The sequence below is a fragment of the Apostichopus japonicus genome, chromosome 8, assembly GCF_037975245.1.
Source record: "Apostichopus japonicus isolate 1M-3 chromosome 8, ASM3797524v1, whole genome shotgun sequence".
Classification (NCBI taxonomy): domain Eukaryota; kingdom Metazoa; phylum Echinodermata; class Holothuroidea; order Aspidochirotida; family Stichopodidae; genus Apostichopus; species Apostichopus japonicus.
Window position 1 is genome coordinate 4,010,518 of NC_092568.1, and position 14,871 is coordinate 4,025,388.

Below are 14,871 nucleotides of genomic sequence, written 5' to 3' on the forward strand. Positions count from 1 at the left end.
GCAAACCTCATGTTACTTACAACAGGACAACAGACAGGCATAGCACAAAATACAGGCTAGACCGTCAAACCTTACATTAAGCATGGGCAAACCTAATATAACTTTCACCTGACCTTCATATTTGAGGTACAGACAGACTTAGCACAAAATACAGTGGATAATTCTTCTCTTTCTTCCAGAAGACCATTGTTCACCACGGAATTATGAGACCAGCAATACGTACCTTATCGTCGGATCACTGTTGGATGTGACCCATACCCCTGCAAATGTGTTTGAATGAATCTGATTTTCGATGAATTCTCCCCTTCCGTTTTCATGGACGTAGATTCCCCCCGTTTGGCCGTGATGAATTTCACAGTTGACCACTGAGGGGTTGGCACCTGCCTTCACCTCAAACCCTGCTATCCTGTTATGATGGATGTCACATCTGTCAAAATATCCCTGTAATAAGAATTTTAAAAAAATCCCATAAATCAACAACTTTATCAACAGCTAATATTAGCTGTAACTTTCTCAAAAATTTGTGTAATTGTATGATTACTACCAGAAACAATACAGTCTTTAAATATCAGACAACTTTGGTTGATAACAGAGAAGATAAAAATCAGTCCTACACTACAATGACACAAATTGTACTAAAAGTCACTGAAAGTACTAAAAATTCCTCCTTATAAGTCTCAGAATTTCCATTTTTTTTTAATAGAAATACATCAAATTTATGGAACAGAACATTTTGTGCATGGGAAGATACTAGGTAGGCATGTGAACAGTTCTAAAATTATTCAAAACTATGCAATATGACTACCATTGTAGGCATGGAGGCAAGGCCACTCCATTCAAACCTCACATAAAGCATTTACATCGTATATGGTCTATATAATATTCATCAGACTGTACCACTGATTATCCCAGCATGCAGTTGGGACCGTAGTGATGGCTACATTTCCATAAATGTCAGAACTTACCATTCCGTTATCGAACGTGAAGATTCCAACGTCGCGACCGTGGTGTATGTGACAACGTCTGATGATGGGTTTGGCATAGTTCTTCACCCAGATTCCTGCTAAGGCATTACTACTGATTTCATTATCCAAATAGTTACCCTAAAAAATGAAAGAAAAATGAGATGAGATCAAAGTATTTCTCACTACTTTCTATTCCTTCGGTACTATTATTTTTAATCCATTACTTTTACAATTCATCCTTACACAATCCCCCCCAAAAGTACACTTACTGGTCCTTTGACAAGAATTTAGCACATATTACCCTCTTTCTGCTTCCCCTCCCATTCCCCGACCCTCATACTCCAAACCTCTCAGATCCCCTCGCAAATCCTTGTTGTCATGACGATGGCAATATCATGCAAAAATATCGAGACAATCTTAAGCTAACAAAATGTTTCAGGTGAAACGTAGACGAGGATAGGTAGCACGTACCTCTGCATGGTCATTTATATACAGGCCTACATTTTCACAGTCGCTGATCACACAGTTCTTGATCGTAGGGGCAGATTTCCTTCCACTCACACTGACAGCAGCTCCGACTAAAAAGAAAAAAAATGGCAATTAGAAAGACATCACCAAGGCTTCAATACTTCTCTTCACACGAATTCTCTTATCCACAAAAACAGCTGTTTCTCTCTTACAATTCCTTCTCATTCCTTTCTGGATAATACCAAATGAAAAGGGAAGATGGGAGGGGGGGTGGGGGCTGATACTTGGTTGTTATGTACTTTCACAATTTTGTAAAGATCACATTTGTTGAAATGTGACAATTTAACAATACACAATGTTCTTTGATATTTTGTCAATTTATGACAGCATCTCGAAACATGACTTAAAGTGTAGAGATGTTTACATTACAGAAAGTCAACAACTGAAGAAAAATATCTTAATAAGTTGTGATGTGATGTAACTCTACCACAGTAACTATACACCTTGAACATCCCTTCCGCACTACCCTCCCTCCCCTTCCCCCCTGCCCCATTGACTCTCTCTTACCTTGAGATTTACTTCTGATATTACAACTATCGATTGTTGGCAGACAGTTGGACCCTATCTCTATGCATGAATGTTTGTGATGTTGTTGGTTCTGATTATTTTCTGGATTGAACTAAAGGAACAAAAATAAAGAATGTCACGTTAATGTTAATGACACAATTCATACCTAAACATTACAGGAGACACCACAACCAAAGTAATCATTATTGGTCTATGTATGTGATGGAGATAACTGTTGTAAACAACTTCCCCATACATCTATCCTTTTTTGTTTTTTTTAAATATTTTGTTTTTAGATCCTCCTGCAACGCAGGAACTTGTGAATTGGCTTATCAAAGCCGCAAGCTGACCGAAGTCAGTCTCTTAGATTCATATTTATTAATTTTTCTGTAATGGAAATGGGTTATGCAAAGCATGAATCTTAACATTTGAAGATCTTAACATAACTTAATAATGGAGTTGGTTTCAAAGTCAACATTTCTATATTTTAAGATCTAGTCGTCTGAATTGTAACAGTTTGGGTTAATATCCTCTTACTTGGGAGCATAAGTTAAATCTTGTCTATAAGCACAGCAGAAAAAAATCATCAGTGTTTGACTATGCATAGTTAGGTGGGATAAAATAATGACTTGGTTCAGTGTCTAGCAAAGCCAGGTACTGTAGGGAGGGGAGATGTGGGAATATTATTTATATATTGTTATATTTAGATCATGTATGTCACTATGTTTTCTGATCATGGGCATTTCTGTTTGAGAGAAACATATTAATAATAATAATAATAGTTATTTTACAACATGCACCTGGAAGGGTGCAACGCGGGAGAGGAAAAGAGAAAGGATAGCAAAAACGAATGACCAAAAGAATCATTGTTTAACATTGATGAATGCTTGACGCATAAGATGAGTTTTTTTAACGAAGTGAGGGCAGCACAACATTTGAGTTCTAGTGGTGATCTATCCTAGAGGCTGTTCTTTGTCCTGCTCCAGACACTATCAGCTGGTATTTTTTATCATGTTTCTTCCGAGGTAGTTTTTTTTTATTTTTCTGGTTATTTATGTTTATCTTTGAGATAAACTTACAACATGAATGTCATGGAATTGTGTGTGTAGTCTGCTAACCCCTCCAAAACAAGAGGACAATCCACGGAGTTACAGATCTCATCTCCTCCAAGATGGGAAGTGATTGCTTTTGAAAGGTTTTGGATGCAAGTACTATTTTAAAATTGATCCCATTATTCTTTACATATCTTGTCATTTACTGACTTTTTCCAACATACTGACTAGCAGGTAATGGCTAAAACAGTTTTGGGGATATTTGACCTTTGACATCACCAATCACACAGGCACGAGTTTTCACAATCAGGAACCTACCCAGCAAGTTTGAATGTGATTGGACTTACAGTGTAGGAGGAGTTTGCGACACACTTTTGCACACAATTTAGGCCAATTTGACTTCAATTGACCTTCAACCCCGACACTATAGACCTAAATCTGTCCTATTTTAAATTGGTCTCATTATTCTCTGCATATCATGTGGTTTAATGCCTTTTTCCTACAGGTCGATAAAACAGAAAATGGCTAAAAACCAATTTTTAGGTTCTTGGACTTTGATGTCATCAATCACGCGAGCACGAGTTTACATGGTCAGGCACCTACCCACCAAGTTGGAAACTCGATTCGACGTATGGTCCAGGAGGAGTTCCCGACACACTCTTTTGCTCACTCACTCACTCACGCACCCACCCACCCACTCACTCACTCGCTCACTCACTCACGCACTCACTCATGCACTTCTCCCTGAACATTACATTGTAGGGAGATGAGATAACAAAACAACTTATTGGCTAATTTCATAAAACAAGATTTTGACAGTTAAATGGGCGGGTCATCGCAACAATTCTTACCCTAATACTGATATAACCAAGGTAAGCATCTTCACATCCTTCCATGAAGAGAAACGTTGACTCTTTGCTATTTTCAACGATAACACTATCTGTGATGTCACCAGGTGCTGCAAAGGAAGATACAATGTTCAATGCATAAAGAAAGAAGTAGAAAATGATATCCTAGGCCAGTCAAAATGAACCTAAGATGAAAGTGATGTGAAGGAGATTGAAAGCCTGTCTGGTGTGTTGGAGGGGGGGGGGGGCGGGGGGGGTGACCACCATATCTATATACCACCAGTCTTTGTGCATTTGTAATTTAGGGGTATAAATTGTCCATCAATACTAGTGTAACGAACGACATATACTACTGACTTTGTGACTTTTCGTGCTTGTTTCTGATACAGACACAGTCAGCAATTGTATTCATCTTCTGCCTTGCAATGGAACCGTATTTGTCCAGAGCTGCATCACAATTCAACCCAGAATGTTATTTTAAGCCAAAGGTCTGCATTTGAAACAGAAGACAGACAACGGATTCCATTTTCCTTTTCGCTTAAAGAGATGGGCACAATAAGGGGGCTTGTGGCCTTCACAGCTTGACTATGTAACTACCTTGCGAGATGACGGACTAGTCCTTTGGATAGAGCCATACTAATGTATAGGCTAGACTATCCGTATGATACTGTTTGCCATGAGATATATTGCTCTGCTGGAGAGCTATTAATATATGATAGGTAAATGATTACCTGCACCGAGGATACACACAGGGGAATCTATATACAACCACTCCCCGCTGTACACGCCTTCGTGGAGCAGTATAAGTGGATAGACGCAGCTCTCCACCGATGATAAAGCCTCTTCGATTGTGTCGTAATACTGAATCTCTCGTCCTTCAAACAACTTATGATTGGCGTATACATAGGCTGCGTATCCTGGCTTGACGTGGATGGCATTATACTGTAAATTACAAGGGAATTGAAAAAACAGAATGAGAGAGTTAGAGTTAAGAACAGATAAAAGTCACTTGAAGAGAGCAGCTGTGGGGAATACATAAAAATTTTATCATCTCCAGGATCATGAGTAATAGTTGTAATACCCATATACTTAGTAGTTCTTTGGAAGGACATACACTTGGCGAATTTATCAAATAACAAAATTACAAAGTTCCAGATAAAAGAGAAAAACAAAGAGAGAGAGAAAAAAAAAAATCTATTTTGAGCAACATATCCATACCATAAAAACAACAATGTACAGTGTATACACCGATATATACACACATGTTGAAACACAGTTGACCTTTTAAACAGAGATGCAAAGTTAAAATTACTCTAGCCCATCAATTAGAATTCCGTCATTCACATTTCTATTTGTTTTGCTCCTTTAATGACCCTGTACAATTCCTGCTCTTGTTGACCCTGTACACTTCTTAATATAGATACAGACAAGTGAGACATGGCTTCAAACGATATAGCCTAGAATCATCCATCTTCATTACACTAACCTAATGAAAGGAATTGTCCTTGCACTGACAGGAATTGTTTCACAAAAATGTCAACACGAGCAAAATTACGCCTCTGTGCAAAAATTCACAAGTCAAATTTTGGTTTAATTAACTACATTTTTATACTGGAACAAAAATTGCTACCAAACATAAATATATCGATGACATCAATGATGACATCACAGATCACCCTCAACCAGTGATTTTTTTAGGATTTACTTCCTTATCAAAAGTTAGAATTCAAGCTTCCTGTAGACTATGACATTTAGATAAACATTGACTTTCCGCAGAAAGAACATTTACGCCCTTTCATATAAATATCAAATCGTCTGCCATTGAACAAAAAAAAAACCCCATTTCATCAGAAAACAGCACCCTACCTATACACAATCACACACTTACATATGTATGCAGTGTCATGCAAACAACTTCATTTTAATGTAATCAAGTGATAAAACTTACCAAGGTTTTAAAGCTCTCCTTCCATATGTTTGGTGATTCTACTTTGTCCGGCTGAACAAATTTGAATTTTGTTGGAGCTGGCCTTAAAAGTGGAAGTGTCATTTCATAGACTGACTGGTATAATCTTTTCCTGTGAGATGATCAGAAGAGGATCAAAAAAGATTATCAGTAAAGATGATCAAGACACCATGAGGATCAGAGAAGATAATGGGTATATGATCAACAAGCTTGACAAGAAACATCTGTCTGATGTGGCACAAAATGATTAGGTAACCAATCGTTTACCTGGTATCGCAATCTGTTCTCAATTTAAAATAAACCAAATTAATCCAAATAAGCAATTGGTGATTAGAACCTTAGTCTCTTCAGTAATTTGCAATCTATCAATTATTATAATCCTTAAAGGAAAAGAGTCATGCCATGGAAGATAAGCAATACATTTTTCTAGTGACGGGAATGGGTACTACTTGGTCTACTACCCGGTCCAAGCTGTTACCATTTTCAGTAACATTTTATTTGCATTAATGAAAGTGAGAAAAAAAATTCATGTGTATTGTTCCGAATTTTATCAGTTGGTGATATTCCCTTCTACAGTATCTTGATGTGTTCAAGTGTAAAATTTGGTGAAATTTGTTACTATTCCTGCCCGAGAAAGTGTTGATCAACTATATTCTTTTATTTTTCAATGTGCAAGCTGTACTGTATAGCCTAAGCAATCTCTACGCATCCCGTACTTGACCCTTGTATTGCTGGAGCAACTCATAGCTGACCACCCCCCGTCAAATTTAGTGGAACGGTCCAACAAAAGTTGAAAGAATCAAGCAACATGTGGTTGGTCAATAATTACACATTGGACATCACCATCTAACAATAAGGGTTGATTGATGTAGTTTCTAAGACTTTCCAACTAATCCATAAATAGCTGGGACCTATTAAATATAAAACTTTACAAAGCAGAGATGACTAATGAAAGGCTGATAAATATTCATATTTGGGGAGTTATGTTTTGAAAGTGAAGTATTGTTCTTGCTATAATGAGTACTATTGTCTTTTCTTCCTACTTTTGTTTTACTCAGTCTTTGCATATTGTGTGCATTGACTGTTGGTCATTATAGCATGGGAATTTTTCTTTCTGATACCTGAACCATTATCTAGCATTTCAATGACCAGACCTGTGTTAGTGTACAAGTCTCAACCATTATTTGGGTAGATCCCCATCAAAGCGATTACCCAATTAGCACTCTGGAAAGAATAAATTATTACAAATAAGGTAATAATTTTTGAAAATCAGGTACACTAATTGAATTGAATTTGAATTATATTGAATTGTTTGCAAATCAGATTAAAGCAACAGCAAAAGCAAAAGCAACAGCAACAGCAGAACTTGCAAGGTTAGAAGAAAATTAAAAGAGAAATAATACACGTAGAAATACTGATATATGGTAACATCAAATATCTTACCGTTGGCAAGAATCACACAGACTTTAGCTTGCTACTGTAGTAGAACCAACCGTATATCTTAACATAGATTTGTTCTATGCACACAATGAGAGAGCCTTTATCTTTTACTATATAATCATAATCATAATAATAATAATAATACTGACTTCATAGATAGATAGATAATATTACTGGATGAAGAAGCACCAGAAGGTAAAAGACCCATTCACAGTGCACCTTCCTCAAGTGTAGACCAACACATACACAGAGTGAAGCGATTAACAAGCCCCAGAGAGATAGATATATGTCAAATATGTCTCACCATAGTGACAGATCGTTCGCTAGAGTATTGAATCGCTTGCAGACGCAAGCAACATTGCACAAGTCCCTTTCCAATAGGTAGGAAAACACCTTGATTAGGATCTCGTCGGGCACCTGGTGTTGAAGGAAGTTATTTTCGGAACTGATACCTGAGAAAGCAAGAGAGGAAAGCCAAATATTATGTCAAGGCCGACATGAAAACACTTAAAATGAGATGCCCTGGAAATGAAATTGTGTTTCTTGCGAGGAAGAAATGGGTTAAAAAAAAAGGAGATTACAAAGAAAACCTGACCTTGATTGATCTTTAAATGGTGATCAACAAGCCGGCAATAAAGCGCCAAAGCTTGATGTGGAGCTCGGAGCAACATTCTGTGAAATACGACATGTGAATAACTGACATTTATGACCATCATCAGCATAAATATAGAATAACAACTGCACTGGAGAGTCTTAGCAATGGATCATGACATCAGACGGAAAGCAAAATGAAAATTAGATTGTCATCCAATTCTCCTAAAATGCACCCTGAAAGAAACAAACATTATTTAGGAGGTCAAAAGAACCAACGAAGAGAAGCAATTTCTTCCTGGTACTGAAACTTATGTCTCACATTACTAAGTATTGTTCTACACTGTGTCCAGACGTATCTGGAAGTACTGATCTTTCACCCGTGGGCCATCCACCACCACTTTGTGTCTAAACTTCCCCTCCCCCCCCCCGGTGAAATCACTCCCATTCACTGAGTGATGATGCATTTAGAGTAGAACCCCTCCATTGATATGACTTAAGTCATATCAATGGAGGGGCAATTGATTGCTCAAAATATATGTTTTATATTGTGAGCAATCAATTGCCCAGCTTGGGATAAAATAAAGAGAATCTGAATCTGAAGTCATACCTTACCATAATAAAAACAAGATGTGGTACACATAGTCGAAAATTATTTGCCAAGTCATTTAAAGTTTGCAGAAACACAAGCGGCAAGATTTGGGTTGGAATCCATGTATGACATTTTCAGACTAATTACTCAATGACGCCAGCCAAAATAAAGTAAGTAAATTGGACATCATTTTCCATCACCACAGAGGGACAAGTGTTGAGGTTGGGGGTTGGACCAATTTAACTGATTTCACCACAAGTCCTTTATTATATTATTTTGCATCTTAGCCATTGTTTTTCCTTTCAAATTTTTTTCCATCAAGTCAATGAAGGAAGTATTTTCCTCCTATGGATCAATGGCTGATGTATAGGGACTTGCTCTTGTGACTCATCTTCTTACCCTTATTTTATATGCTACTGTAGGAGTGTGGGGAAGGAACATGACATAAAAATCAAAGGGTTCTTTCTCCTTATCAAACTCTCTTTCTCGCCTGTTCATTGTTAGATATCTCTGCAAAGTGGAGTGTTTAAACCCTGCTGCTTTTATTACTGCCCGGCATCATCCAGGCAGGTCAAAGGTCAATGCCCACTTGAACCATGTTTCTTCCTGAAATCGACCATGCAGAAACGTAACACCACCTACTGTCTTTCCCATTTCCACCTGCAAAAAAACTTTATCCGGTTGTTAACACACTGGTGAGTGGAAACAGTAGTTTGAAGACAGCAGTTTGTAACAAAAACAGAGGGGAGGTCAAATGGGATATGACAAGTGGGCGGGTGGGTGGATATGGGGAGTGGACCCAAAAGGTCAAGTTTGCCAAATGTAGATACACTTAAGAGCACTGAGGAATGAAAATAATGTAGCATATTTTTGCCCCTGCAAATGCAAATCTTAGGTCTCACCTTCAGTAATTTGTTTTCTCCATTTAAAGGGTGAAACATATAAAAAACAAGAAACTCACCATGAACATTCTGTACATCTGAACTTGCCCAGCGAGATCTTTTTACTTTTGATGAGGTTGTAATTATCTGTATGGATGGAAAAAAATCAATTGGTTAATTACCAGAGTACTGTACTGCAGTCAATAACATACAGTAAACTGTAGATCAATTGTGATAGTAAAGACCAAAACCATTTTCCTATAACATGGTTAAGTCTGTAAGTTGTATACATTTGTCTAAGAAATGATCTAGCAGGCCCATTCTTCCAAAGAATTGAATCAGGGGAAAATGTGAAATGAAAACAGTTTACTGTCAAACTGTAATCAAGAACACTTTCTAATTATAGAGAAAGCTATAATTACCATACAGTGATGAAAGTAAACTATTCTAGTCGGGATAGAAGATCAAATTCCATGCTTTAGTAATGCTACTACAGTACTACATAGCAGTCCTACTGTAAGTAAGAGAGGAGTGAAGTAAGATTTATGGATTCTTAATGTGTCACTCTTTTAATTACAGAAGGCCACTATTCGTGGAATAATCAATACATTATATGTATTTATGTATGTTTTCAAACCGTGTAACCAGATCAACTACTCTACCAGCCAAACCATTAGTCATACAGTACAGTACTAGTCATACCCCTTTCTCCAAATGTTGATAATTCTTCTTAAAAAAAAATATGGTAGTAAATTATCTGTACTACCTTAAAACACTAAAAGCATGCAGCCTAAACATTGCTCATAACTGCTAAGATAAAATGGATTGCTATTACTTGAGGTTCTAAAAATCTATTAATAATTCCCAGCTATTGGGAAGGCCAAAAATCAGACAAGTAAATGTTCAAGTGCTTAAAGTGACTACAGTAGTTAGACTCAATTTCATCCACAACAGCATTGTTTATGTACTGCATGTATGCACTGTAGATCTGTGTCCACATACTGTAATCCATGAACAATTAAATAATAAAGGAATGAATAAATGAATTCTCCAGGTCTCCCTCACAACTTCAAATAATCTATTGAAATCAGAGTTTCATATTTTATAAGCTTCTCAGAAACTGCCACTGATATTTTGGGCAGCCATTTTACAAACTGTACATGTACATGTATACTGTGGACAGCAGTAGTAATAATAAGAAGTATTTGCACTCCTGCACACAATTCTCCCCAAGGCAAATTGAATTCAAAATTCTCATAATTTGCAAATTGTGCCAGGGATTCCCATGCTTAACATTTCTTTGCTGAATATATTAATTCAAGCTACTGTATGTCAAGTTTATTCTGGTTAAAGGATCTGTAACATGCATATTTTCAGCTCCTTTTACTTGAGAGAACGATTTGAAATCCTTGCATATATGTTCACTGTTACATACAGTATCATGCCTTGTACAATTAACTCGAGGAAGACATGTACCACACTTGGAAATTGATGCTCACTGCTTGAGAGAACTGAGCTCTCAAACGGCATGAAAGCATTCAATTCTGGCAAAAGGCAGCCGGTTTAGTTCTGAAGGGCATGAACCGAGCAGCATGATACGTGTGCTTCCTCTGTGAGGAGTTACCTTACAGACACATACTGAATGCAAAAAAGAAAAAGAGAGTAATACGCTACTGACATCATTATGTGTGCATAATCTGCTTTACAGGTTTGCATCGCCTTCATTAATTCAACACTGCTGTATGTCTGGTTATTGCCTTAACAGGGAGGTGCTGGTTTGATGGCAAATGGCAAAACAACTGTCTTGAAATTGTCTTTTTTTTGGGCAACTCTCTTCGTAGTCTCAAGTTAATCCAATTAAAACGGATTTGGTACTGAATGTGCATAAACTCATTATACAAGTTAAAGTAACAAACACCCAAATCTATTTGGCTAAATGTTGACAAATTTGCATCCGCTGACATTTTTTCATCTTCCTCAACCAATCACAACCATTGATCATCTTGTGACAAAGAGATAGCAATGCAAGATGGGAAATGTAATCTTACATTGCTTTAAAACATCTGAAGGTCAAACACATAAACCATGATCATATCTTTAGAGTCGCTTCTCTGGCATACAAGTGTCTGTGGTAGACATACAGTATATACATTTAGAACCGGTGAATAGAAAATAAAAACTCAGCAGAAATTTAGGCTCATTTGTAACCAGTCTGTTTTGACAGTATTTCCAAGGAGTAACAAAAAAATCTACTGTATGGCTTTGTGTTACCTTTGATATGCTGATATAGCCAGACAAAATATGTGAGGCCTGGGAGAGCCCCCCCCCCCCTCGCAAATCCACTCAAAGCAGTTTCTACATTGATTCTGTTCAGTTTGTGATACTAATCGATACTAAAATACCACAACAATGCAGTTCAATGAATCATCGGCTATGACAGATCAAGTTTCATTTTCAAAAAACAAAATACAGAAAAATAGTCCCTTTGCTTACTAACTTTACTGCATTTGAGAAATGTTAGAAATTTACACCAAAAAATAAAAATAATAAAGAAATAGTAAAGAAATAATAAAATAATTAGATGAGAGACAAACTATATAAAGAGAACTAGGATTAGACCAATACAACGCGGAAGCGGACAAAACACACGGATGGAGAGAAACATGCAATCATAACTTGTACGTAAATAAAAGGATACTTATGAGTGCTTCTTGGAACAGTGACGAAAGAAGGTCTCAGTAGTCGAATTATACAAAAGATGAATTCCAAAAACGCAAAAGTAGTTGTAAAAATCACAAGTGATAATTTTGCGGAAAAACATGTGTAGTCACTTCCGGGTGGTAGATAAGGAAGGAGGAATTAGTGGGCGTGGCCCAGGGAGCGAGGGCGCACTGCTAAATCCTTTCTAAATGTGTAGTTAGGTAGATAAGAAAGTGCAGTTGTGGAGTGGGAGACAGGTAAGAGAGGAGCGAAGTAAATCTATATTTTTACTGATACGAAGGAGTTTAGGACGGAACATATCAAGTATAACTCACATTTTCGTTTCCTTGACTTAGGGATGATGCTTTTCTTCTTAGTGTGTACGGTCTGTCTTTGTCATGGTAAACTCCTTTGGAATGAGATGTGTTGTTTGGACCTGAACAAAAAAGAAATGGAAAAGAAGTTAAATGTAAAATTATAATGATTTGCAATACTCAGACTTCTCAGTTGAAACTGGGAGGAAAAAATGGATAAGCACTCAATGCATTCTGGGAAATGTCACTAATACACTGTACTATTACAGTGCAGTAGTGTGATACATTACTAATATAGTAAAGGCTTCATAATTGACGCACCTTCGTAATTGACGCACCTTCAAACATTACTAGCAACGATACAGCAGCAGGCAACCTTAACTTTTAGCAGTCAAGCAGAGTTACATATTTGGTGAGTTTCAACCATTTCAGGTTTATGTTGATCAAATTGTGTTTTTTTTATAACTTTACACACCCTCCCCCCAGTTTTTTGGCATTTGGAAATCTTACTCCCTAAAAATCGCCAAAATTACCTCAATATAATACCACTATGCTCAGGGACCTGAACTGTCAGAGCTTAGAGGCTCAGAGCACAGCATCCAAAGGCAATTGATGTATACTTAGGCCTACACTACAGTTAGCTTAATGAATGTGTCAATTTAGGGGTATGAAAGAACTTGACGAGGCAAACATTTTGTGTTCAAATTCTGCTCAATTGTACTTTGGTTGCGTAGGCACAGAACAATGAACATTTTGAGATCACTACATTTCTGAGGAACTACACATATGAAAAACGAATACACTTGAGTGATTTGGATATTTCTTTGAAAGACATCAATAATCAAATTCTTAAGTGTGTCAATTATGAGCCCATCCTACTACTGTACAGTATGGCTGTGAATTCTACTGTACTGTGTAGTACTTACTATACTTCACTGAACTGTGTACTTCATACTGTATAATGCAGGGAATGATTTATCCGGAATCACAAGAAAGCCATGCAAAATGGTCAAATTGCTATGTAAAAGCAATGTTGTATAGCAGTTTATATACATAAGAATCTTAACAATCTATAAGAGACAAAATTCAGTGCCTTCAGAACTGCTACCAACCAACCAAAAAAAAAAAAAAAAAAAAAAAATTAAACACTAACTTTATTATCTGTAATACTCAACCACTTGAAAGTATAAAGGGCTACATGCACAACATCATCTGTACTTAATTAAAAATTGATCTATTCTGCAATAGTTATATACTTAAGAGTTAAATATTTTATGAAAGTTATTGGACAAAATTATATAGTTTCTTTACTCCACAGTTTTTATGAATCATTAAATAATATAGTTTCAACAGTACTTGTAGAAAACACACAAATAACCTAATAACCAGAAGTAGACTTGAAATAAAACCTCATAAGTTAATGATATATGGTGGCAACTATTGAATCTTTTACTTTCCATTTATATCCTCAAGATGATGACAGAGCTGAAATTCCATCGTAACGCACAATCATATGAGCGAAGAGAGTTCTACTTTTCGATCTGCTAAAATATAGCCGTACAAAACAGTGTAAACTTTTATTAGTAGCTCTTTGTGACATACGGGTGCATAGAATTATGTACAGTAAATGGACAATCTTCCCAAATGCCACAAATCCTGCTGGCTGTTAGTTTTAGAAAAGTTTGCGAGGATAGCTGTATGCAAACTGTCCGAATATCGTAGACATAACATTATAGAGATGTTATTCATATATCAAACTGTGTGGGACCATTTTACTGTTGGGTTTAGACAGTTTGTGAGGATAGCTGTATGCAAACCTTCCCAATATCGTAGACATATCATAATAGAGATGTTACTCATATCAAACTGTGTGGGACCATTTTACAGTTTGTGAGGATAACTGTATGCAAACCTTCCCAATATCGTAGACATATCACAATAGAGATGTTACTCATATCAAACTGTGTGCAACCATTTTACAGTTTGTGAGGATATCTGTATGCAAACCTTCCCAATATCGTAGACATATCATAATAGAGATGTTATTCATATCAAACTGTGTGGGACCATTTTACAGTTTGTGAGGATATCTGTATGCAAACCTTCCCAATATCGTAAACATATCATAATAGAGATGTTACTCATATCAAACTGTGTGGGACCATTTTACAGTTTGTGAGGATATCTGTATGCAAACCTTCCCAATATCGTAAACATATCATAATAGAGATGTTATTCATATCAAACTGTGTGGGACCATTTTACAGTTTGTGAGGATATCTGTATGCAAACCTTCCCAATATCGTAGACATATCATAATAGAGATGTTACTCATATCAAACTGTGTGGGACCATTCTACAGTTTGTGAGGATATCTGTATGCAAACCTTCCCAATATCGTAGACATATCATAATAGAGATGTTACTCATATCAAACTGTGTGGGACCATTTTACAGTTTGTGAGGATATCTGTATGCAAACCTTCC

The 14,871-nt window shown here is 36.7% G+C and overlaps 1 protein-coding gene across 1 annotated transcript in view; it reads right to left on the reverse strand.

The window, feature by feature from the left end:
* LOC139971572 (F-box only protein 11-like) overlaps positions 1-14,871 on the reverse strand; it is a 45,657-nt gene that overhangs the window by 15,080 nt on the left and 15,706 nt on the right. The window contains exons 2-11 of the mRNA XM_071978175.1: positions 12,406-12,506; positions 9,451-9,517; positions 7,611-7,758; positions 5,849-5,978; positions 4,632-4,842; positions 3,904-4,010; positions 2,001-2,112; positions 1,437-1,543; positions 966-1,103; positions 224-441 (exon numbers count right to left, since the gene is read on the reverse strand). Of these exons, the coding sequence (XP_071834276.1) occupies positions 224-441; positions 966-1,103; positions 1,437-1,543; positions 2,001-2,112; positions 3,904-4,010; positions 4,632-4,842; positions 5,849-5,978; positions 7,611-7,758; positions 9,451-9,517; positions 12,406-12,506 (1,339 nt within the window). The remainder of the gene's footprint in view (positions 1-223; positions 442-965; positions 1,104-1,436; positions 1,544-2,000; positions 2,113-3,903; positions 4,011-4,631; positions 4,843-5,848; positions 5,979-7,610; positions 7,759-9,450; positions 9,518-12,405; positions 12,507-14,871) is intronic.